At 53.2% G+C, this 24,996-nt stretch overlaps 1 protein-coding gene across 1 annotated transcript in view; it reads right to left on the bottom strand.

The window, feature by feature from the left end:
- Positions 1-19,493, bottom strand: part of CPNE2 (copine 2) — a 37,551-nt gene extending 18,058 nt beyond the window's left edge. Inside the window, exons 1-5 of the mRNA XM_084215112.1 lie at positions 19,427-19,493; positions 13,154-13,350; positions 7,931-8,110; positions 5,835-5,909; positions 3,016-3,087 (exon numbers count right to left, since the gene is read on the bottom strand). Of these exons, the coding sequence (XP_084071238.1) occupies positions 3,016-3,087; positions 5,835-5,909; positions 7,931-8,110; positions 13,154-13,321 (495 nt within the window). The 5' untranslated portion in view covers positions 13,322-13,350; positions 19,427-19,493. The remainder of the gene's footprint in view (positions 1-3,015; positions 3,088-5,834; positions 5,910-7,930; positions 8,111-13,153; positions 13,351-19,426) is intronic.
- Positions 19,494-24,996: the final 5,503 nt, after the last annotated feature.

The following is a 24,996-nucleotide window of genomic DNA, read 5'->3' as shown; positions in this document are numbered from 1 at the left end:
ATCCACCCTCCTACACACAGCAGTAAAGCATAAGCAGAGGAAGTCTTTAAGGAGCGAGCTGCCCTGGTGTTGACAGGGATCATGTAACACGCTGAGATACGCAGCCCTGAGTCAGTGTGTGCTGCCTCTGCTGCCAGCTCTCCTCAGATAATCCTCGACAAAGGGCTCTGCTGTACGAGGAGCGTGCACACACACACAGCCCTGCCGGGATCGGCCGGGGCTGCCTCGGCACCCGCAAGGCGCCGACAGGGAAACTCCAGCTTTTCTAGGCAGAGCTTTGCTCCCATTCACAAAAAAACCGAGGAGTGGTTAACAAGACATCAAATCCCAAATATTCCAGACAATCTCTAGAGAATTCAAGTTATTTCAGTTGGGTTTTCCTCCCAGAGGAGGGTGGGTGTCTGAATCGTTCAAAGAGCTGGAGGAACTTTTTATGGGTTTGTGCTTCTGGGTGATGCAGTGGGGATGTGAGGGGCTGTGCATGGGGAAGGAGGGAAGGTGGATACTGCAGGTCCTCCTGTCCACAGCAAGCCCAGGAGATGGCAGCTGGGATGGACATGGGTTCTAGCAATGTCCCAGCATAAAATCCATCAACATTTCTGTCTAAATCCTGTTTCTGAAGCCAGCCAGAAAGTAAATCACTGCAAAGTGTTTTGGCTTGGGGAAACTACAACTTGCTTCAGTCAAAATTCTTCTGCAGAGAAGCAGACTGTAAAGACACTCTGGTGAGATGAGGCTATTTTTTTCCCTACCCTTTTTCACACATTTGTGGGACAGAAACACAAGCCATTCCTTCTGCAGCTTTGTGGCTACAGCACAGCTCTGATCCTGCTCACCCACCACCCGGGCTTGGCACTTGCAGGCTTCACAGATGGATTAAAGAACCAGTGGTGAGCACCTGACCCTGCCTGTGCTGGCTTAACCTCCAACCCAAGGCAGCTGCACCAGCAGCAGCCCAGCGTGGGCTGGTGGAGGCACCGGGAGCTTTGAAGGATTTGCTGCCATCCCGCTGGATCAGCCTGGCTTGCGAGTCCGGTCGGCCTTGTTCTGCTCAAAGCAGGGGGGGAGATGCCTCCAAGCCACAAGATTGTGGGCTGCTATTTTAAAACATCAAGCCCACACACATCTCACCCCTGCAAACCTGGTGGGAGGTGGAAACTGAGCAACCAAAGGAGCTCGGCAGACCAGATCGATCCGCAAATCGATCCAAGAACCGAAATGATCCAAACTGGTTTGAACACACCGTGGAGAAGGAGGGTGGAGCTGGCAGTTCCAGCAGATACAGCTCCCTAAATCACAGCTCCAGCAGCAGCCCTGGCTCGCAGCACTCACTGTCCCCCAGCCATGCTGAAGCATCACTGCCCTCCTGCTGTCCCCACTGCAGCGGCGGCACGGACAGCTCTGGGCTTCACACGGCCGGTCCCAGGTGGAAACACCTCCTCTTCTGCAAGATATTTTATCTTCCAACAACTCTGCCAAGAACTGATCATAAGGTATAAGAGCCCCAGGCTGAATCTACTGCTGACATGGTCCTGCTTTGCAGTTTCAACATTTAAATCAAGGTAGTGAGATGCAGGTGGAGAGAATGGAATGTGATGGGGAGGAGGACCTGCCTGCAGCCTCAAAGAGATCCCAGCCTCAGGGCAGCCACGGCAGAAGGAGCTTCTGGGGGCTGAGCACTGCTCCAGGCTGGGTTTGTGGCTTCAGCTTGGTGTGTGCACTGAAGATGATCCCACCACAAAGTCCTGTGAGATCCGGTCCCTTCCTATAACGTCCGAGCCTGTAGCCGTGCTCCCAGCTCCATGCTGTGTGGTACAGGATGCTGCAACTCCCCAGGCTGCAATCTTAGTCTTGGTTTTCTTTTGTTTATTCAATTTTTCACTGTCTTTCCTAAGCTTAAACAAGTTTTACCCAGCTCCCACAGCTGCATTTCAACCATAACCAAAAATGACACAAAAATACTGTTTTTCATCCAATATCCTTGTTCAAGGGCCAATTTAATTTGCATGAAATGACCCGAGCATCCTTTGCTCATGAGCAGGACTTTGAGCACTGCAACTCTGTCCTGCAGTATTGGAATTGGCAAAAAAACCTTCTCAGTTCTTGGTGACAGCAGGTGGTCACTGAGCACAACCTTTCTGGGGACACCTACAGATGAAATTGAGCTGTTTGTTGTCTGTTACCTTTGAACTGGGGGATTTGGCTCCTTGCACTGGGCAGGGTAGGCAGAAGGGTGAGTAAACAGCCATTTCCAACAGGTGGGGAAAACAGCTTGGATAAACCAGATACCCACTGAGTTTTAACAGCAGGACTGGGTGAGCCCCATCTTCTGCCCCAGCAAATACCCTCCTGCCTGGCTGCTGCTTTACCCTGTTTTCAAAGAAACTGAGAGCCATCCTGCCAGTGAAACAAGCTCTGGAGAGACTAGAAGAAGGAAAAAATAATATTCCCATGGATTGCTTAGCAACAGGAGTGGTTCAAGAGGAATAGCTCTGGTTGCCTGGTAAATAAGGTCAGAAGATGCTGCTCAGAGAGGCTTTAAGAACTGTTTCCTGTGCACCACATCCAAAGCAAAGCTCCTGTGCTACCTGCCTCTGGGAGATCCTCACTTCCTGGGAGAAGACAGGCCCTACCCTTTGATGCAGAAGCAGATCTTTGCCCCATTTCCACAGGGGCTGAAGGTGACAAGCCAGGAGCTCTCAGCTCGTGGACTCAAGGGTCATCAAAACTTCCAGTTCTGTCAGGAGGCAATTCCAAACAGTAAATCTGCTGCTGTCTCTGAGACATGCTGATGCCACACAGAATCCTTCCATCTGGAGATGTGTGATGAAGAACAGCGACAAGAGGGAAACTGAGGCACAGCTGTACCCAGCAGCCAGAGGATCTCACCCAGTTTCACCCTGAAGTCTTCTCCAGTGGGACTGCTTTCTGTCCCTGCTGCACCCAGAGCAGAGATTTCTTTAGATCCCAAGGGCAGGAATTTAACATTGCATCCCCAGACACAGCTCCACTCACCTTTTTATCCAGTTTTCTGCCAGCCATGCTCAGAGTAATCACCCTGTTATCCGAGAGCTCCTGGGCAGCTATCTGAAAGACAAGGGAAGGCTGCATGCATCTTCAGCATAAAAAATTAAGCTTCTGGTAAAAAACACAACCCTTTTCTTGAGTGTTATGCTGGACTTGGTCTCACATGGCTTTTCTGCACCAGGGCTCAATCAAGACCTCCAAGGAGGAGAAGCCTCCAAGGACTGAGCAAGAGGAAGGAGAAGCCATCTAAACCCTTGCCAGCAAGATGTGCCAACTCACCCTCCATGTCCTGGGCTGGGCATGGCAAAAACATCCTCAGGGGAACATTTCCCTTGGGGGAAATGCTGGTGGAACCCAGGATTGAGCCATGTCTCCAGATGACCACATGATAAGGCAGCCCCCAAGGATGAAGAGTCCAGGAGTGCTCCTGAGGAGCTGCAGCAGGCAGGAGCACAGCCCAGAGCCCTTCAGCTGGAGAGACTTCATTCTCACGTGCTCCAGAAGGGCTTTGGCTGCCAGCCCCCAGTGGGCCAGTTTTGTCTGCATTATGGTCTAATCAGTCTCTTGGTATTTTAAAGGAATGTTTTTAACAAAACCCCACATTTATTCACTTTTATTGCAAGCCATTTTCTGAATCACTTGTCTTTTTTTTCCTGCCCAAGCATCTGCTCTCTTCCTCTCCTTTCTCTGATCTCTTGAGGTGGGCTGAGCTGTTCCCCAGCATTCCCAGCTGCATCCTCCTTCTCCCAGGGCAGGAGGCAGCCCCAAACAGCCAGGAACACTGCATGGACATTGTCCCTGTGCACAGTGTCCCAAGCATGGCTGTTTGCTGGCTCCCACAAGGGGCTGTCCTGCACTGAAATTATGCAGTGTCATTACACCAAGGCTTCAAGAAAAACTTGCAGAACTCCAGGGGACGATTTTCTAGAGAAGGAGCAATCAGAGGGTTATTGGCACTTAGGAGAGCTGGGGAGTTGGCAGAGATGAGGAGGCAGAGATGCAGCTTCTGCATCTAGGTGGCTGGGGGAGGGGATGAGCCACAGCTCCTGGACAACCTCCTGCCCTTCCCATGGTGGACACACCTCTTTGGTCCACAGAGGACCCATTCACTGCATATGGACCCCAGTTTCCCCTCTGCTCCATACAGGAGTTCCCTACTGCCAATGCCATGGAATTACTTTTCTCTCCCACCTAGTCCCTGGTGGGTGTAAGCAGTCACCAAAACCAGCAGGAGGAAGAGAAACTGTAGGGAAGAGGATGAAATTTGCCCTTTCTTCAGCCCCACAAAAGCATGCCCAGCTGGAATCCAGCACTTTGGTGCTCCTGTAGGCTATGTAAAAGCCAGGCTGTGCAGACAGGCCAGGAATGTCCTTGTGCCACCCTGCCACAGGTTGCTGGTGGCATCTTGGCATAGACAGTAAAAACATCCCCACCACTATGTCCAGCAGAGGGGTGCAGCAAGATTTTAAAGGTTTAAAGGTGTTGCAAGATTTTAAAATTGACTTCTACAAACACAGAGTTTTGCTTTGGGATCTCCTCTCTTCCAACTCAGGGACCCCCACACAGTCCCATCTGCTCAGCCAAGGCTCTTCTGCTGCAGTCACATGTGTGGCACCTCAGCTAGGAAAATGGATAGCTGGGCCAAACTGAAGGGAATGAGGGCAAGGAAGTCAGGCTTTGGCTCCACACTCCTGAAGCCTGTTCCTCCAGTGGTGCCCACAGCCTGTGCTCCAGCACTGCACCAAGAGCAGGGAAAGGTGCCCAGCACACACGACCCTGTTATCATCACCCAGGCCAGGACAACAAAACCAGATCAAGAAATTGTATCAGTTCTACAAAATTAAGCAGATGTCTCTGCCCCTTGGATGTTTAATGGCACATTAGTGACAGAACAGGACCTTCCTTTTTCTAAAGCATGTAGCCTTTGAACTTGACTGGAAACTTTTCCAGCTCTTCCCACTCAAGCATCAGATGGGATGTGAGAGCCTTGGGAATGGCCCCACTTCTGAACCTCACTGTGGCTTTTCCTCTTGCATTTAAAGACTAACTGCAGCAATTAGGAGAGAAAAATAGCTTCCCCTAAAGCAAACAGCACAGGGATGCACCAGGTCCCAGGCTTTTAAACCTTTCCAGTGCTTTTAAACCTGACAGAAGTTTAACTCCTTGCTGGCCTTTCCTTCCAACAACTTTGCAGCCCAGCTGCACATTTCACAAAACCCGTAACACAGCAGAGATCCAAAAATGATGGGAGCTGAGGTAGAACAGAAACACACCTAAATTTAGTCTCTTCTTTTTGAAAAAGAACATTGCTGAAGAGATCCGCAGCAGGAAGGCCACTGCCCGAAGGGGTCTGGATCAGAAGCAGTGGCTGTTGCCATGAGAGTTGTTGCCATGGCACATCCTCATCCTACAAACAAAATCACCCATCCCTGCAAAAGGAATGAGCCCTATTACCTGTCACTGCACCACAGAGGTCTGAGCAGGCGCCTTCTACCAGATAACAAACAGCAGCAGCAGAGATTTACTTTGTACTTCTCCAGACTGAGGCATTTTGTATTTCTGAGACTGCTGAAGCAGAAGTTGAAGACTCACAGTGCTAAGCACAGGACAGACACTGAGCAAGGTCCTGTCCCAAATAAACTGTCCCAAATAAACTGTCCCCCAAACAGATCCAAGTGGCCAGGAAAACAAGAGGCAAATGGAAAAATGTTCAAGAGAGACACTGCAGTCTCCTGGAGCCCCTGTGTGCCCTGCATTGCCCCCACCCAGCTACACAGCCCAGCAGCAACACAAAGGAGCCAGCCTACCGTGATCATGCCCTTCCCAGCTGGCTTGCCATTCCCCAGGAGGAGAGTCCGTGTTATTTTCTTGCTGGAGACAATCTAGAGAAGCCAAAGACAATAAAGCCATGATTGTACAAGTGATCAAAAGCAGACTCATAAGCAACTGATCATTGCTCATGTTGGTGAATTCAGATGAAGCATTTGCAAGAGTAGAAGAAAGGCACCAATATGCAGGGATGGCTGTGAGAGTGGGAATATCACCAGTGGCACCCCAGCCCTCGGGGTGCAGAGAAGTGACAGCATGGGAGGCTGAAGCATCACTTCCCACTGAAGCCAGGGACCAGGGCAGGAGATCAGTGGGTCCTCACACAGACAGAACCACTGCAGTCTGTGTTCTGTTCCCACCAACATCACCACACCTCCCTCAAGGCCCATTTCACACACTTCTACCATGACCCCTGCTAGCACCTTGACTTCAGGACATGTTTCCATGGGTGGATCCTGATTACAAGCTGGATGCTGTCCCCCAGCATCATTCTGGACCCCCTGAGCAGGGACAGCACCCTCAAAGGCATGTTCTTCCCTTCACTTCTGGTTTGTAACAGGACAGACAGAATAAACTGGGAAATTAATTAAACCCTTGAGAACCCAGCTCAGCGAGTTTCAGTCTCCTTCAGGTCTGGAGAACCTGTAATTTTTCCTTATGAGGTGCAGATGCCCACATGGAGATCCAGCAACCTGCTGGAACCACCTGTGCCCTGATCCCACATCCAGTGGGGCCCCCTCGAGTCTGGATGAGCTTTAAAGGTCCCTTTCTACCCAAACCATTCTGTGATCCTGATTCTTGCCATTTCAAAGCAAAAGCCCTTTACATTTGTGAGGAGCCAGCCAAGTGCCAGTGCTTTTGGTGCACAGGAATCACAGCCAGTGTAACCAGATCTTTGTGCTGCAGAGTCACACGCAGGAGCAGCAAGGTTTCAGCTGTGTCCTTGTGTCCATGAATTCTCTGCTTCCAAGACTTTCACAAGCAGCCCTTGCTGAGCTGCCCCACGCTGGAGGTGGATGTGTTTCAGCCCAGCAGAACTAACAGTAAAGGATGGGTTTAAGCTGAACCACTGAACACAGGCCAGAGCTGTTGCCTGCATGGTCTCTTAACTCCTGCAAAAGCAGAATTAGGTCATCACAGAGCACTTCCAAAATTCCAGTCATTAAACTCCAAACTCTGTAAATGTCAGTGCTCTTCTAACATGTCAAGCTCTTGAGCTGGCAGTGGTAAAGTCCCTGGTGCCTGCCACAGGCAGTGCCAAGCTGCCCTCTGTGTAACAAAGCAATTGTGCTCATGAGCCTCCCCGAGCACCTGGGGCTGGCTCCCCATGCTGACCCACCTGTTACAGCACTTCCTTCCTCCCCAGCCCCAGCACTGAGCACCACAGAAGCAGTTTCTCTACATTTGTGCCAGGTACCACAGCAGCCCTCAGCTGCTGGATGCTGCAAAAAGATGGAAAAAATCCCCCTCATTCCCAGCTTCTGAGCCAGAGGACAAAGACATTTGGAGAATGCAGCTGCCAGCTTCTAACAGGGTCTGGGCTCATGAATGAAAAAACCTTCCAAAAACTTATAAATTACATTGTGTCCCAAAAGCTTTTCCACGGGAAGAGCAGAAGACACATTCCAGCACCAACATGCTCAAGCAGGAGGAATGGTTTGCCACACAACAGCAATGGACGAAACTTTTAGAAAGAGAAAACCCAAACTGAGAAAGAAAGGCAGACTGCATGCATCTTAACTTTAAACATCTGGAAGTCTCCCAAGCCCAAAATGGTCATCAGAGCCCTTACTACAACCCATGGAGAAGACAGAGGCAGAAGCTTCAGCTGATGTCCCTGTGCCAGCCCCAGCAGAAACCCACACCACGACTAGCTTAGACTGGAGCGAGCAGACATTCCCTAATGTGGAACAGTTCAACCTCAACAGCTGAAGTGTGACAAGCAAATTACATTAGTCTTTCCAGGAAGGAGCCAGAAAACTTTGCATGGGGTAAGAAGAAGAGCTGTAAGCTCAGCACATCCCTGTGTCTGAGGTGTTTTGGGGTGCCCTTGCTGCAGGGAGCCCCGACTCACCGTGCCCAGGGTGCAGGAGAACTCGCCCAGGAAGTCGTGCTCATACAGCTGTGTGCTCGACTTGTCCTGGTCAAACAGGGCAAACTTGAGCTTCTGCACCTCCTCAAAGTGGTAGTCAATGATGAACTTCTTGGCAAAAGCTGGGTTGAGGTTGTTCACAGCTGTCTCTGTCCTGTCCAGCTGCAAAGAAAAAGAGACATTTAGGCAAGTGCATCTTTGTCACTGAAACTGAATTCAGCCAGAGCCACCCAGAAACCCCATGGTGACCACAGAATGAGCACACCAAGCCCTCAGCAGAGCTGTCCCTAAACACAGGCTGTGACACCCAGGTGCACGAGCTGGGATCCACCCAGACACACGATGGCACGTCATGCAGAGCTGCCTCCCCGAGGATGGGGTGCATGGACAGCCCTCCCCACCCAACAGCCAGGATGGAAGTGCCCACCCAGACAAGGCTCAGCATGGACTTGAGGATCACTGAAGCCAGAATTGCTTCATTTGCTTCTAAGCCCTATTCTGCCACGAGCTGGGGCTCTCACACACCTCTGAGCCTCAGCAGACCCTCACAGCTGCAGTGCCAAACTTGTTTCTTCTAGTCTGTGCAGCCAGCAACAAGGAGAAGCAAAACAAGAAATGTCACGAGCCAGAACACAACTCTCTAGCATCTCCCTCTAGAACTCAAAGTTTCTTCTTTGTTGGCCTTCCATAGGTAAAAAGATAAAAAAACATCACCACAGTCCCTTTTTTCATAGATTTCATCAAGCATTAGTAGCAACAAGAGGCTGGAAGGGCCCAGAGACAAAACTTCAGTAGATATTGCCACCAAGAGCTATGGCAAGCAGGCTGGAAGCAAGGATGTCCCTGATGAACTGGAAGGGCAGGCACAGAGAGGAGGATGGAGGCTCCCCATGTGGGGAAGCACCACAGCTCCTGCAGCACCCCACAGCCAAGAGCAGGGAGAGGGGCAGAGGGAACTTGGCAGGCAGCTGGTGGAAGTGTGGCTTTACAACACTGCCTGGCACAGGTGGTCAGGAAGCCTCGTGTGAGCCAAAACAACACCCTGAGCACGGTCACAAGGGAGATGCTGGAATGCTGCCCTCCAGTAATGGAACTTGTGTCCCAGACCCCACAACTCCACTGCAGGAAGGGTGATCCAGCACCAGCAGGGATCCTGTATGAGCCTGCACAGAGACAAACCCCCAGGATTTTGGCCAAGGTGTTAGAAACTGGGGAAACTGAGGCTGAGAAAAGCTGGTGTATTTACTTCTGGAAGTCCATGGGCAAGGGGAGTCTGAACTCTCATGTCAGAACCCATATTCCCCCCCAGACGTGCTGAAAGGCAGGAGACAAGGGCAAGTCTGACATGCAAGATATCCTTATGAGGCTGAAAGGGGCAGAAGGGGCAGGGGCAGCAGAGCCTGAGAGCTGAGAAAGAAACACCCACAGCTGGGAGGAATCCTCCAGCCTGCAAAGCAAGCAGGAGCTTTGTCAGAAGAGCAGCAGATGGTGGTACCACTGTTCAGCCTGGAGAAGAAAAAGCTCTGGGGAGACCTCAGAGCACCTTCCAGCCTGTAAAGAGAGCTGGAGAGGGACTTTGGACAAAGGTCTGGAGTGACAGGACAACGGGGAACGGCTTCAAACTGACAAAGGGCAGGTGTAGATTAGATGTTCTGAAGAAATTCTGGCCTGTGAGGGGGGTGAGTCACTGGCACAGGCTGCCCAGAGGAGCTGTGGTTGCCTCATCCCTGGAAGGGCTCCAGGCCAGGTTGGATGTGGCTCTGAGCAACCTGGACTAGTGGAAGGTGTTGTGACAGCACTGGCATTTTGCCACATCTCCCCGTTATCCCAGGATATGGTAACATGGAGAAGGAAACAGGCACTGCCCAGTGTGATTTTATCAAAAGCTGCTGCCCTGGGTGTCTGGAAAGACCATCCCAGCTCCCTGTGGGACAGCACAAAGCCTCTGGCCGTGCTATGACCCTGGCTGGCATTCCACCTTGTCAGGCAGCCAGGACACCCAGTTCTGGGCAAGGCTGAGCTGCCTGTGCATCCCAGATCCAGGGCAAGACCTCTCTGGAAAGCAGCTGGCACCCCTGGGCAGCACCAGCCAGGCTGTGGGACCGTGGGATGTCTGCCAGAGCTGCTGAGCCAGGAATAGGCAGAGCAGAAAAAGCCTTCCAAAAAAGAAAAAAAAAAAAAAAAAAAAAAAAAAATGGCAAGCAAACACATACCTCAGTCCCAAAGAAACTCATTCAGCACAGAAGGCAGGTTTTGGAGGGGCTCAGTGGAAATGTGGTGAGTTTGCTATATACACACCCAACAATCTCAGGGGTTTTTGCAATTGCTTGCTTAGTCTGTTTGTAATTGCCAAGAAACAACTAAAGTAAAGTAAATTTACCAAAGTAAGCACTGTGTTCCCAGAATAGCCACCTGCTGCCCCCCAGGGAACCAAACCCACCCACAGCAGGGGCCACACAGCTCCACACAGACCCTGCCCTCCCGCTGCCATCCCTGCCCAGGGAGCCCAGCGCCGCTCGGGGGGAGCTGGACCGGGGCACGGGGCATCCACAGCTCTGCACAACGCACACACACCCCCCTCCAGGCCCAGGAGATGGGCTGCACGGGCAGCAGAGATGGATTTCAGGCCCTTCCATGTTCTGTGAACGACTGGGAAGGCAGGGAGCAAGGGAAGCCAGTCCTTTCACACCCAGACCCCAGGCTGGAGGAGATCACTCGAGTGCCATCTCCAGCTCTGATCTGGAAGAGGTGGCTGAAGGAAGGGTATGAAAATACCAGCCAGCTTGAGGTCAACTTGGGAGTGATGGGGCTTTCTTCAACCCCCAGATTCAACAGTTTAACCTCCTGCCTAGTGCCAGTGTGAAGCACAACAACATCCCCAGCTGACAGCTGCACAAGGCTTGGTGAGCACGAGCCACCTCGCTCGAGACCATCACTCTTCACACACCATCCCTCAGCTGCCAGCAGCTCCTGCCAGCCCCTTCAGATCTGCAATCCCTGGAAAGAACAGGGCCTTTGCCACCAAGAAGCAGAAAAGCACCAGGCTAATTAAAAAAATCTGTTTGGATAAGAGCCTCAAAGGGCCACAAAGACAATTAGAGGGATGGAGTGCCTCTCCTGTGAGAAAAGGCTGACAGCCTTGGGATTGCTCAGAAGACAGAAGGCTCAGGGAGATCTCAGGACACCTGAAAGGGCTGCAGGAAAGCTGGAGAGGGACTGCAGACAATGGCATGGGGTGACAGGGCAAGGGGGAATGGCCTCAAACTCACAGAGGGCAGGGTTAGATTGAGAGTTTGGAAGAAATCGTTCCCTGGAGAGTGGTGAGACCCTGGCACAGGTTACCCAGAGAAGCTGTGGCTGCCCCATCCCTGGAAGTGCTCAAGGCCAGGTTGATGTGGCCTCAAGCAAGGGCAGGGCAGGGGGGTAGGAATGAGGTGATCTTTAGGACCCTTCCAACAGGAACCATTCCACGATTCCATGATTTGGCAAATCGAGCACAACAGCAGGAAATCCTCTCCAGCAGCAGCCCCTGTGTTCAGTGACTGCAGCTGGAGCCTGGCTGGGACCTGCAGGCATGCCCAGCATGTGGAAGTGCCCCATGCTCCAACATGGGGAGATGCTGTCTGAGGTGCCAAGGGAGGCTCATGCTGAAGGTGCAGGACTGCCTGGATGACTCAGTGGCACAAAGGCAGCTGCAGGGCTGAGTCATGTGTCCCTTGTCCCTGTTCCTGGCACCACAGGTCAGTTCTTTCATGGCTTCTGTGAGATGACATCACTAGGCAGAACGTTTAAACATCACCCATCTTCACTTCCCAGCCTGTGGTTTATTGTCCCTCCCTCCCCCCACTCCTCCAAGGCTGATTCACAAAGATTTTTAATTCCTATTAAGCTCAGTGAGACAAAATAATTGTATTTGGGAACAAATGTTACAGCTAGGAAGAACAGTGAGCAGAAATCTTCCTGCTGGCATCAGCTGGTGCCACAGCCCCACTGCCCTGCTCAGGACTGCCACCAGGGCTGGTGCCAAAGGAGGAGACCCAGAACCACAACCAGCTCCAAGGCTTGGGACATGTCCCTAATCTGGTGAGGGGGACAAAGGGGCAGTGGGGTAGGATGGGTTCCAATGAGCTTATTCTGTCCCCTACACTTAAAGCCACCACTTTCAGGCAGGAGAGGCTCCCTTAGGGCAAGGGGCACATCTGTGTGGCCAAAACCCACAGGGTACAAGGGGCTGGCTGTGACCCACGTGGCATCAGCTGCCAGGAGTCCACCCAACATCCACCCAGCAAGGTTCTCACGGGCAATCCCACCTCTCCTGACCCTGCCTGGCAGCCAGCCACGAGCCACAGCTCCCCTGACACGTGTGGGTCAATGCCAGCAGTGTCCCCGAGGTGCCACTGGCAGAGCTCAGAGGCACAAGCACACCACAGCCTGTGCCAGCCCATTCCAGCCCTGCTGGCACCACGGCAGCAGAGCAGGAGCAAGCTGCTGCTCAAGGCTCAGTCCAGGGCCTACCGTGCCAATTAGAAAGAAGCTAAAAATAGCAGAAGACAAGAAAAACAAAAACCTAAAAGCACCAAACATTTGCATCCCGTAGAAAGCTTCGGGATCAAAACTGCTGGACTGAGACGTTACTGACAGAAAAGAATTCCTGAAAAGCACAACTAGGTCAGAGATGACACCTATCAAGGCTGGAAAGCTCATTATTCTCATCCAGACTGAAAAAAGTTAATTGCAGACTGTGGCAAAGTGAGGTTTTCCCCTTCACTCTCCCTGCTGAACATGAGATCAGCTGCTGGACAGCTGAGGTGGTGCTGGTACCTGAATGAGACCACCTAATTTCCCAGGAACTGGGAAAAATTTTGTGTGGTTTACATGATTTAAATCCCTTAATGCTCATTTTCTGCTGCACCCAATGTGGGTGCCTGTATCCATCACACACCCATGCTCTGCCCACCCTGCTCCCTCCCAGACCAACCAGGCATAGAACAGAATTTGCAGTTAAAGCCCATGCCCAGCAGAAAGCACTGATGGGGAAAGGACCAGCTGTGACACGGAACAATTCACACGCACACTGGTGCCACACTCAGCCTCAGGAGCACCAGGAAAGCTTCCCCTTCTGCTCAGGGAGGCTGAGCACAGACAGAGGGACACCAGCACCAGCAAACCTCGGGAGGAACAAACCCACACAGCAGCAGGGCTTACCTCCACCCACTTGCCGTTGACTTCCATGAAGAGGACGCAGAAAGGGTCGGATTTGGAGGTGACATCCCTGTCCAGGAGGTTCTGGCCGCAGATGGACAGCTCGACCTTGCAGACGCAGTACTGGGAGCCGACGGGCCCCGCCGGCGAGGGGGGCGCGGTGTACGCCATGGGCCCCGGGGACAGCAGCTCCTGGCACTCTGTGGGACAGCACAGGGACAAGCTCAGCGCTGGGGCACACCAAAGGGACACCAAAGGGACAAGCTCAGCGCTGGGGCACACCAAAGCGACAGCACGGGGCAAGCTCAGTGCTGGGGCACACCAAAGGGACAGCACGGGGCAAGCTCAGCGCTGGGGCACACCAAAGGGACAGCACAGGGACAAGGTCAGTGCTGGGGGACACCAAAGGGACAGCACAGGGACAAGCTCAGCGCTGGGGCACACCAAAGCTCCCGCCAGCGCTGCTGAGCTGTGCTGCCGCATCGCTCTCCACAGGGAAAAGCAAGGCACAACTCTGCTCAAAGATTTCCGAGATTTGCGTTCTCTGAACTTCAGGGAGAGAGAAAAGACAATTCTTGTTACTTGCTGCGCTGGTGCTGTGCTAAAGCAGAATGCAAGATAGAGATGGTTTATCTGAAGTGGAGATGTTTGGTTTCCTTGGCCTATCAGGGCCAGGAGTGTGCGTTTGTGGGGACTGTCGGGTGACAGCCACAAAATTTTGTGCCGTGTGAGCAGTTGTGTGCAGAGCAAGTGCTTAACAGATTCAGTTTAAATAAAATGTATATAGTATAATAAAGTAATTAATTAGCTTTCTGATATCTATAGAGCCTTCTCCATCGTTCTCTCTCCTTCGTAAGAGTCGCCTTTGATTTACAGCAGAGCCTCTTGCTCTGAGTTACACAGGTGATCTAAGCCATGAGGCTCTCCTGGCTCCATCTCCCAGGTGTCCTGAGTGGAAGCCCAGCAGAGTACTGCCCTGCTGTGAGTTTGCTCCATAAATAACAGATTTTCAAGGAAAGGTAACCTCTTGCTCCCTCAAAGGAGAGGGAACTCCCCAGCCTCTTCTTCCAGCATGCTGGGCTTTTCTTTGTGCTGAGGAGCCACACTCCCACATCATCTTTGAGCTCAAACCTGATTGCTGCCCCCCTGTCCCCAGGCAACACACCACAGACCTAAGCTACAAGGGGCAAACTTGAGCTCTGCAAATCATCACAGGGAAAGGGGAGAGACTGTGAGGATGAGTGTGATGCAGAGCAGCTCCAGCCCTCAATCAGGCCCATCTCCACCCAGCTCCCCAGGCCAGCGCAGAGCAGTGGCTCTGGCTGCAGTTAAAAAGTGGCAATAGTTGTTTCAGACCAGCGAAGGCACATGTGAAAAGCACTGCATGACCTGGAGCACGATTTACAGGGCCCTGACTAAAAATCCATTTAAAATCTTATCAGAAGTCTGCTACCAAAGCCATTTTGCAGAGATAAATGGGTTTTATGCCATTATTAGTGCAATATTAGGACAGTCTTGACTTCTGATATACATTTTACTTATCATAAATCACCAGTGGTCTTCAATGGAGAAGAAAGGGGAGAAAAAGAAGAAAAAGAGCATTTTTAGATTAATTTATACTTACAAACTTTTGTGGCTATGGTTGCTAGTGGAGAGTGAGCCCTTCTCAGCAGCTGCATCAATATTTTTTGTCTTCTTTTTCAAGAGTGGCTCCTAGCTCATCCACTTTATCTGAAGCCCTCGAACATTGCCTTCCTCCACCTTGATAAACCATCTGCTTCTATTTGGCATTGAAACCCCAATTAATATTATCTATTTGTTTTGCCTGGGTATGAGTATTTACAAGCCCTTGTGCTGCCAGGAGCTGGGCTGCTGCCCTTTTCCCTTGCAGCTCAGCTTCCAAGCTGGAATGGGGATGGAGGGCAGGGATAGGGTGATCCCAGCAGGGCTGGGAGAAGGAGCTCTGGGCTCACCACCAGCTGTCCTGAGTGCTCAGCCCTGCTGCAAAGAATTCTGAGCAGAAAACAGCTCCAGCTCCCAAGGCTGGGAGCCTTCTTCTCCTGCCTGCCAAGATCTCTGCTTGGCACTAAGGCACCAGAAACAAGCCTGGTTTGAACCCCCACCAGTAAACAGAAGCTCTTCACCCCAGACTGCTGCTCAGGCAAAGAGTGGTAAAACCATCCCAGCTCCATAAGAGCTCAGAAACTTCTTCAGAAGAAGGAAAACCCCATCCCTGGCTGCAGACACTCGTGAACATCACCAAAGCAGCACCCACGTCCCCTTCCCAAGCCCCCCTGCCTAGACCAAGCCTGCCTGGTGCCACCACCTCTGTGCACAGCAGCACAATGCCAGATAAGTGGCAGTGTCACACCAGAACGGTGGCACAGGTGGGAAACCTTCCATCTACTGCAGCTTCAAGGAGGAACACACGGAGAAGGAGAAGTCCTCATGGTTCATCCACCATGGCTGGGGACCAGCTCCCAGGTGCCCATCCCTCCCTCTGCCCCACCCAAGTCCATGCTGCCAGCTGCAGCTAAAGTGAAGATTTTACTCCATTATTTTTCTTTAATGCACTGATCATGTAATCAATGTCCTAAAATAGCCAAGCCTGTTCTATTTATGCTGCTGTCTGTCTACTACTCCCTTTGAGAAGCAAACATGGGGCAGCTGTGCTGGCGTGGACCTGGTCCTGCCAGAGCAGGGAGATCTGGGCTGGGTTTTTCCATCTCCCCTTCTCCCAGATCTCAGTGCTGTCTCATAAAAAGCAGAGGCAGCTAGTGACTCAGTGGAAAAACCTTTTTTCCCAGGGCTGGCAGACACCAAAACATCCTCTTGGTGCGCAGCACATCACCCATACTCCAGCCCCTGAGCTCAGCCTGTCTGGCTCCCCAGGGTGGGCACGGTCAGGACAGGCACTGGGATGAGGAGGGGGCCAGCACCAGGCAGAGCAAACACTGGGAAGCCACCTCTCCTGCCACTGCACTGGCACGGATCCAGCACCTTCCTCTTGCTACACCAGCATGGATCCAGCACCTTCCACAGGGCCAGGTGTGGGTGCAGCCCCTGCTGCCTCAGCATCAGCACAGAGGCTTCACACCTGAGGCACCACCAGCGAGCCAGGGCCATCCTAACACCCCACAAAAGCTTTAAATCCAGCGGGTATTTGAGCTGGCACAGGAAGAGTCAGCGTGCCACCATCTGTATTCCAGGCTCTCCTCCCGTTTTTGTTCTCCTCTCCCCACATTTGCTGCCCTGAACAAAGTCCTGTGACTGGATCAGCATCTGCAGCCAGACATTTTCCTGGTGCTCCATCCCAGCTGGCAGCCCCGAGCACACAGACACGTGCTGTCCCAAGGGAACAGGGCCAGGTTACCAGTGAGGGCTCCCAGGGGTGAGCCTGAAGGTTTGGCTGCCCCAGGGTCCCTCTGCTATCAAGAGGGGTCACAGGAGCAGGACCAGAATGCAGGGACACGGCCACCAAATCCTTTTTGGGCTCCAGCTTGCAGGCCCTTCTGAACCGAACATCTTTGTGCTTACAGCTTTCAAGTACTTTTCTTCTCCTTCTTGGAAGCCTGGTCGCTTCCAAGCTGTTTCATGTCTACACAAACCCACAGAGAAGGGTTTTGCTGCCTGGGGGCTGCCCTGCAGATCTAAGAATATCTAGCAGTCCCAGAGCAGAGTCTCATCCCATGGCACCCCAATCTCCACAGCAGAGAGCAAAATCACTTTTACAAAGTGTGAAAGGGTCAGCAGAAAAACCTGGGAGCTTCACTTCCTCAATTATGTGAAAGGGAAAGAGGGGGAGGAGATATGTGTTTTGCAAAGTAACTCCTGACTGAAGAGGTCCCCTTTGCCTCTGCAGAAGAGCAGCCCCACGAGCAGCAGCTCCTCAGGCCATGCTAAAGTTGTTTTAAGCTTTAACAAGAAAAAACAGAGGAGAAAAAATAAAGCTGTGCTTTAGGTAAAACATTGGGGATTGGGGAGGGACTCAATCTTAATAGTAATCTCATTAATAAATTCAGTGATCTCCTCTCATTAAAGAAATAATTTCTTTTCATGGCCAATATCAGGCATATTTGAAACAGACACAGAAGTACTGACACCCAGCAGTGATACCATGCAAAATTCTGCTGTGTCCATCCCAGGGAACAGGAGATCCTTCCTTGGGATGATCCATGATTTCTGTAAGAGCCCACAAAAGTCACCTGCGACTGTTTCCCCACTAAGGCTGTCCCACTACACCCCATTGCAATTGTGGAAGCAAAATTCCTTTCAGGAAGGCGAAAATGAGAGAGGAGTATCAAAGAGGTAAATTGGGGCTGTTCCAAATCACAGATCTGAGCTCACAGGCAGTGGAGACACACAGGGAGAGCAGCAGTACCTGAGGGGGGATTAGGGGCAGGTGAAATGGGTTGTCATCAGATTGAAGCAAGAGAGAAGTGTGAGGATACAGAAACTGGTTGCCCAGAACAGCAGAAAAGCTGAAGCCCAGGACACATGGAGCTGGAGCCAGCAGGAAAAGCTGGGATGCTCTGCAAAGGACACCTGAGGCAGCTCCCCACAGCTCACAGTGGTCACTTTCCCCTCTCCTGCTGACAAACAGAGCCATCTCCAGAATTCTTTCACAAAGCAAAAGCCTCTACCCCTCAGTCCCACGCAGGCAGTTCAGAGGATTCACAGCTTGCACCAGGTCCTTTGGCAGCCTCCTTTCCTTCTGCACACAGGTGCAATTAGTCATGTACAGCACCTTGCTGCTGCTCCCCAGAAAATGCCTCTGCCACAGGTGAGCAGGCTGGCAGGCAGAAAGGGGATGCTTGGTACATCCCTGCAGAGGCTCCTTGGGTACCTGCTACTGCCAGAGGACCTTCATCTCTCCCACTGGGCAGGGAAAGGCTGAAAACTGCCCCTGAGCATCCCAGCACAGGCAGCACGGCTGGGACTGAGCTCAAATTCTCCCAAATTCACAGAGATTTGGGGTAGACCCAGCAGACAGAGATGCCCAGGCAGGGCTCTTGTTTCCAGCCTGAAGCACAAGTCCCACAGTCCTGCCTGCTGGAGGCCAAGGGGACTGTACTGAGATACTCTGGTGCCTGACACAGGACAAAGTGTGTCAGGACAACCTAATAAAGTGTTATTATCTCTAATAAACCCTTCCTGATGGAAACTGTCCCTAGTGGGCTACAGCAGCCAATGCTGCTGGTGCTGACAGCTGAGCTTCTCACAGCAGCACTGCAAAATTCCCTCTCAAGGGCTGGTGGCCACTGCTGTGACAGGGACTGCCTCTCCAGCCCACACTTGGGCCATCCCCACCCACAGCTCCTCTCAGGCCCTGCTGTCCCCAGAAAAGCTCTCCCTCAGCAGCTCTGTGCAGGTTTGGTGCAGTGAGGGCAGCACCTCCTTGCTGAAAGCCCAAGGGGCAGCACCTCCCAGCACATGGGCAGCACCCAGCAAAGCTTCTCCAGGGGACCAGCAGAGCCCTGGGAAGTCACTGAGCTAACCTGAGAGTCACAAATCACAAGGAAACACCGAGGCAAACCCCATGGCACCAGAGCTGGACACCCCCTGTGGGGCTCATCTCATTTTGAAAATATCATCCCCCGAAAAGCAACTCCAGAGCACTTTCCAGTGCCTGGGACAGAGCTGAGACAGGCACTGCTGATGTCACCCCACCAGCTCCAGCAGCCTCTCTGCCATCCCCTGCCGTGGCACAGCAGCTGCTGGACTCCAGTGAGTGGCATTAGTGAGGAGCCCGGCTCACACTGAAGGATGGCAGGGTGGCAGTGACTCCTCCTGCCCGTATCCCTGCTTCCCACACCACCTCACAGCCCAAGGGCCCCCCCGTGACACCAAACCTGCCACCCTGGCTGCTTCCTCCTTTCAGCAGGAGCTGGGGCCGCTCTGTCCCACCCTGTAGCTGCGGTGAGGTGCCGGAGGGCACCGGGGAAGGCAGAAGCCGCTGTGCCAGCATCCCCGCGGGGGAGAGCCCGTCCCTCTGCAACAGCAGGGGCACCGCCGCTGCCTGGCCACTGCTCCAGGAGCAGAGGACGGACCCAGGTCCTCAGGGAGGGGCTCACACCCGTAGAGACACCAAAACTGGAAATTTCAGCCAGGGAGGGGAGAGGAAGCCCAAACACCTTTAGGTGCTTCTGGCATGGAGGCACTTCGGGCAGAGCCTGCCCTGGCACTGGGGACCAAAGAGCAAATTTGTTCTCCAACCCTCTACAGACGAAGTCTGAAAAAGTCCCCCAAAATATCAAAGTATCTAAACCTACTCACCGACGGGAAATCGCAAGGACTGAGGTGTTTCCGCAATCCTCAGCGTCGTCGCAGAGCCGAGGGCTCCAGGCTGGCAAACGAAAGCAAAACGCGCTCCTCCACACCCCGCGGTGACGCGGGGACAGAGAGCACCACTGGCGACGCGGCCCGGGAGGAGCTGCAGGGCCGGGGGTGTGCTCAGAAAGTCACAAAGTGAAAAAAAAAAAAACCCACAAAAAAACCCCAAAAAACCCCAACCACCAAGCAAAAAAAAAAAAAAACAAACAAACAAACAAACAAAAAAAAACTCAAAAAAAAAAAAAACCCTCAAAAAAAAAAAAAAAAACAAACCCAACAAAAAAACCAAACCACTACGGGAAAAAGTGAAAAAGTCCTTCCTCCCAAGCGGAGAGGAAACGGGCTCTGCTCGGGCTCTGCTGCCCGGCAGCTGCCCAGGGGTGCGTGTGCAGGGGGCAGAGCCCACCCTGGTGCCAGCCCCGTACATCCATGCCCTGCTCACAGAGCCGTGGGCGCCTTCCAGGCTCGCTGCTCAGGCAGGAGAAAGAGCCAACAAGGAGCAGGGCGAGGTGGGAGCGCAGGGCTCCCCCTGCCCGGGACGCACTCGGAGCGATGGCCGAGCCGCACGGAGGGAGCCCATTGCCGTCCCCACGGGCTCGCACGTATTTGGCTCAGACACGCCGAGAAGGGCTGCACATTTTCGCTTGACTACGAGTTTCCTCTGGGGCTCAATTTAGGGAAATCTGTGATTCAGGGCAGAAAACATCGTGATGTCACCGTGAATCGTGGCGCTCACATCAAACCCTGCACACAGCCGCCCTACAAGACGGACCCCAGGGAAGGGTTCCTGTGCCGGTTCTGCACCCACCGCGCTCCCGGGCAGAAATCCACCTTTCTGCACCTTCCCAGGCAGAAATCCACCTCCTGCACCTTCCCAGGCAGAAATCCACGCTGCCCGTTCCACCGGGGACTGGAGGCTCGGTCCTGCGGGAGCAGCCACAGGCAGCACCCGTGGGAGCCTCTGTCCGACAGAGGGAAACGCCAAACGCAAATCTCCTGCCTCCCCAGGAGAGTGATGCTCTTGTCAGTCACCTGCTCCGGGTGGGACAAACAGGAGATGCAGCGAGGGAGGACAAGGCACTCTCAGGGTTTGGGGCATATTTTAGCTCACAGTATTAAAAATTTCCTGCCCCATCCTACAGCAGCCATATGAAAGCTGGGCACACTGTCACAAGGAGGGGGATAGATCTGTTTCAAAACTGGATTTGGAGGGAAAAGTGGGCTTAATTAAAGGCAGGCCCTCGGAATGTAAAGGATCAGGGCTGTGGGGAGGGTGGCTGGGCTGCAAAGGACAGCAGGGCTCCCTTGCAGGTGCAGAGGGAACCTCCCACATCCCAACTATGCACCATGTATGTAACAGGCTGTTTAACTTATTAACCACTTTCCTGTGCTACTGAAAACAGAAATGCTGGCTTTCTGAATCTTAATTGGATTCCTATTCCCAGCCAACACCATCTATCACATGTGAGAGCGGAAGAAAATAATCATCATTTATGTGATCAGAAATACCTTTAACTGCCTTTGGACCTCAGTGCATGTCAGCCTAACCTCATGTCAGCCAGAACAGCCCCAGCAGCAGGCAGCTGTGCAGGTCCCTCCATCCCATGCACCATTTCATCCCTAAAGCAACCAGTGCTTCAGAGCTGATAAGATAAATAAATATTAATTCACGGGTATTTATGTGCAATGCTCGTTTGCACCGGGACACCAACACCAAGCCATGCAGAGCACTGACGTCCCCATGGCTGGAGCCACCTTTCCCCCTCCCTTCCATCCCACCCCCCAGAGCCCCCCATCTCTTCCCCTTCACAGACAGGATTTTCATCACTAAAATCCAACATTTTCCCACAGAATTTTAATTTTTTTGGCCTGCTTTGCAGCAGAGAGATGCTGCCACTTGATGTGTGAAGCTTCACCCTGAGACAGAGTTGTGTGCCAGCGAGACAAAAATGCTGTGGTTTGTGAGAATGACGTCTGACTAATTCTCGACCCCTTCTCAACAGCTTTAGACACCGCTCGAGGGAATATCAGACTGGGTTTAAATGGTTGCACAGCACTGGACTTGTTTAATAGCAAAACTTATATTCCCAGCTTGTATCATTTTTAAAATCAGCCTCATGACAGCTGATGTTTCTTCCTAAATCCTCAGCTTCTGGAATCACGTGATAATGGAAAATCCAGGGCTGGGAGGAAGACGACTATTTTAGACACAAGATTTTTCCTGCTGGCTACAGGCAGAAAATATGACAGCTCCCAAACACAAGGCCTTAGCAAAAGCTGCAGACAAATAAAATTGGAGCCCTTCTTGCTGAATTCTATACTCATTTGTTTTTCTGGCATTTTAGCAGCAATGTTATGATCTCTGAACTCACCTGGCTTCCTGGGAATTAGTTTTTCCCTGCTCCCATGATCCAAACAAGAAACCTTGCAAAGCCAGCAGCCAGGAAACTGAGCCAAAGCAGCAAAAAGTGATGACTCAGGTCCTTCAACAAATATTTTACAGAGGTTTGAAAGACAAACCGTAAGATTTCAGGGACAGAAAGGGTGGGGAAGTGTTCAATTCTTTTTTTTTCTTCACACTGTTTTGTGGGTTTTGCATCCTGCCAGGAGCACTGTTTGAAACGCCAGGCGACTCCACTGCACCAGAAAATTTACCTTTCCCTCTATCCCCCCACCCTGCCTCTGAACACCAGCCAAGGTTCTCACATAAAGAGTTCCTTATGAGAGCTGGCAGCCCTGAACCCGGACAGGAGGCTGCAAGCGTTGCCGTTTCATCAATTACCCTGGAATTCTGTTCCCAGCACGCCGAGGGCTCCTGGAGAACAAGCCCTGATTTACGGCTCCGGCCAGCTCCCCCCAGGCTGGGCTTCCCACTGAGGGCAGGGGGAAACTCTTCCCAGCAAGTGGAGCAGGAGAAGTTGTTCCTCCCAGACTCTTCATGCACCACACTGAGACTGCTGAAAGGCACACAGAGCTGCTGCAATTCCAGCACACAGCTGGGCAGACTGGTAAATCGTGGGGCAGCTCCAGCACCGCCAAATCCCGATGCTTTGGGGTGAGGGAGGGGGATCGCTGCAAGAGGAGCGGAATCAAGGGCTGTGCAGCTGATGGATCCCTCTAGGGCAAAGAGCATCTCATCCACAGCTCAGCTCCAACAGCTGAATCCAAAAAGGATGTTTCCACACTGGAATCCCCAGCTCCTGGGGTCCAGGGCCCCTCCTACAGCACAGACTGGCCACACGCTGGAGTTGTCTAACCCTGATAAGCAACAGCTCCACGACAGCTTGTCAGCAGCCAGCATGAACCCCTTACTGTCCCCCAGCAGAGACCCAGGGAGCAAGGATGGCCCCAGGACACAACATGCTGATCCTCAGGATCTCAGCTCCCTTCAGCTGGAGCTCACAGGGCAGCAGGGAGGGAGAAGCCTCGCAGCAGCTGGACAGCCCTGCCCACCCTCACACCGCACCAGGGCAGTGTCTGCAGCCCCTGCAGGAGATACAAACTGTGCTCCCGACCAAGCAGGTCCTGGGAACAGCAGGGCACATGCCAACAGTGCCAGCAGAGGCAGGCTGCTGGCAAACTCCAGCCCTTGGGGGCTGGGGACAGCGGTGGCTCTTAGAGAGCAGCTCCAGGACTGCGTGTCTGCCCAAGGCAGGGGCTGGGGGGTGCCTACACCACAGGAAGATGAAATCTGGGGACACTTGGAAGCCTCACTAGATGCCCTCACTCCTTCCCTCCACTTTATCCCAGTCAGGATGCTCCAGCAGCAACAGCAGGGAAGGAAAAACACACATCACCAGAAAACGTATGTCCCAGGCTATCACACAGCTGTAACCAAAGCAAATGCAGCATTTCCCCAAGGCAGCTACAGGAAAACATCCTCCACTGACTGCTCTCTTCAAAACAACTCCTTTCCACATGCCCCGAGCTTTTGTTCCCAGCCTTCCTCCTCCCATCTCTCCCTTCCCTGCCCCCAACGGGCTTCAGTGGAAGGCTATTTCTGGCTGATAATAAATAATCTTCTGACTCCAGAGGAGCACTGTGGTATCAGAGGCCCCAGTACCTGCGCTGGCTCGAGGAGGCTGATGCAGGTGACAGGGGAGCAGGATCAGAACTGAGCACACCTGGGCTGTGCTCACAACTCCAGCTTCTCCAGCGAGGTCCAGGTGTGTTGCCAGCAGGTTCAAACCTGGTCCTCGAGGCTCATGAGGATCCTCCCGATTCCTTTCCACAAAGCAGCTCATGCTCTGGGGAGCCAGCAGCAAGGACCCAGCCCTTCAGAGATGTTTCTGCCACCGAGGCTCAGCTCTCTACTCACCTCTGTTTCCTGTTCCACCCTCCTTGTGGTGACCAGCTCCAAAGGGTGTGTTTGCCCACCAAGTCCTCCAGCCCTGCTGGCTTTAGTCCAGCCCCTTTGCCTAAATTAGGGTTACTCACACAAAGACTTATTGCATCAGGTCTTCAGGCTGGCAGAGCTGACAGGAAAACACCTCCCTGCCTGCCATCCTCCCAGCACCCTCACACTGCTGAGCAAAACGCTCCGCTCGCCTCTTGCTCAGAGAACAAAGCGTCTTGCTGGGCACAGAGGAGAGAGAGGCAGCACATCCGTGAGCAGAAACCCTCCCAGTGCCCCCAAAATGCATGGCACCAGGGAGATCATTGCCAGCTGGAGCAGCATCAGGCTGCAAACGGCTCCTGAAGAAGTGACTGATTCCTCAGCCTCCAACTCACCAGATCCCCCCGTGAGAGGATAAGGAGAGGGGCAAAACCCCTACAAACATCCCCAGGCTTGGGGAGTGAGGCCACCAGGCCCTGGCGTCTGCTTGGGGGTCACATGCCCAGTTCCCATCTTTAGAAGTGGATACAGACACACAGAGAGCGGGAGCAGAGCAACTTCCATCCCGTGCACGAACAAAGGGACCCGGGCTGGGGAAGGGGAGCGCAAAGTGACAGGGGGAGCGTCCCGAGGGATGGTCAAGGAGCCAAAGGTCTGTCCCAGGGCACGGAGGGTCTGTCCGGACGGACAGAGGGCAGAAGCGCCACCAGACGCCTCGGGAGGAGCCAGCGGGGGACAGCCAGCACCCTGCAGGTCCCCATGCGGGGCTCACAGCGCTGTCACGCTGTCCCGGCCAGCGCCGCCCTCGCACCGGGCTCTCCGCTCGCTCTCCCCCCACCCGCCCGAGGCACGGCGGCGATCCCGCCGAGCAGCCCCGCTCCGTTATCCCCAGGGCATCCTCAGGCGCTGCCGGTACTCACCGCCGGGCCGGGCCGGGCCGGGCCGAGCAGCTCCCGCGGGGCTGCGGGCTCAGAAGCTCCGCACGGCCGCGCCCGCCCCTCGCCATCACCGCCCACCCGCCCCGAACGGCGGGGCCGAGGGGCGGGCGGCGGGCGCGGCCGTGCTCGGGCTCCCCCCTCCCGCAACGAGCATCAGCCGTTCCTGATTAAAGAAAAAAAAAAAAAAAGGGAAAAAAGAAAAAGGATCCACCCCAAAACTTCTTTGCTCGCTGCTTTTG

Source organism: Fringilla coelebs, assembly GCF_963513975.1.
Source record: "Fringilla coelebs genome assembly, chromosome: 14".
NCBI classification, from domain to species: domain Eukaryota; kingdom Metazoa; phylum Chordata; class Aves; order Passeriformes; family Fringillidae; genus Fringilla; species Fringilla coelebs.
The sequence above is the reverse complement of the archived record's forward strand: the minus strand, read 5'-3'. Positions and strand labels throughout refer to the sequence as shown.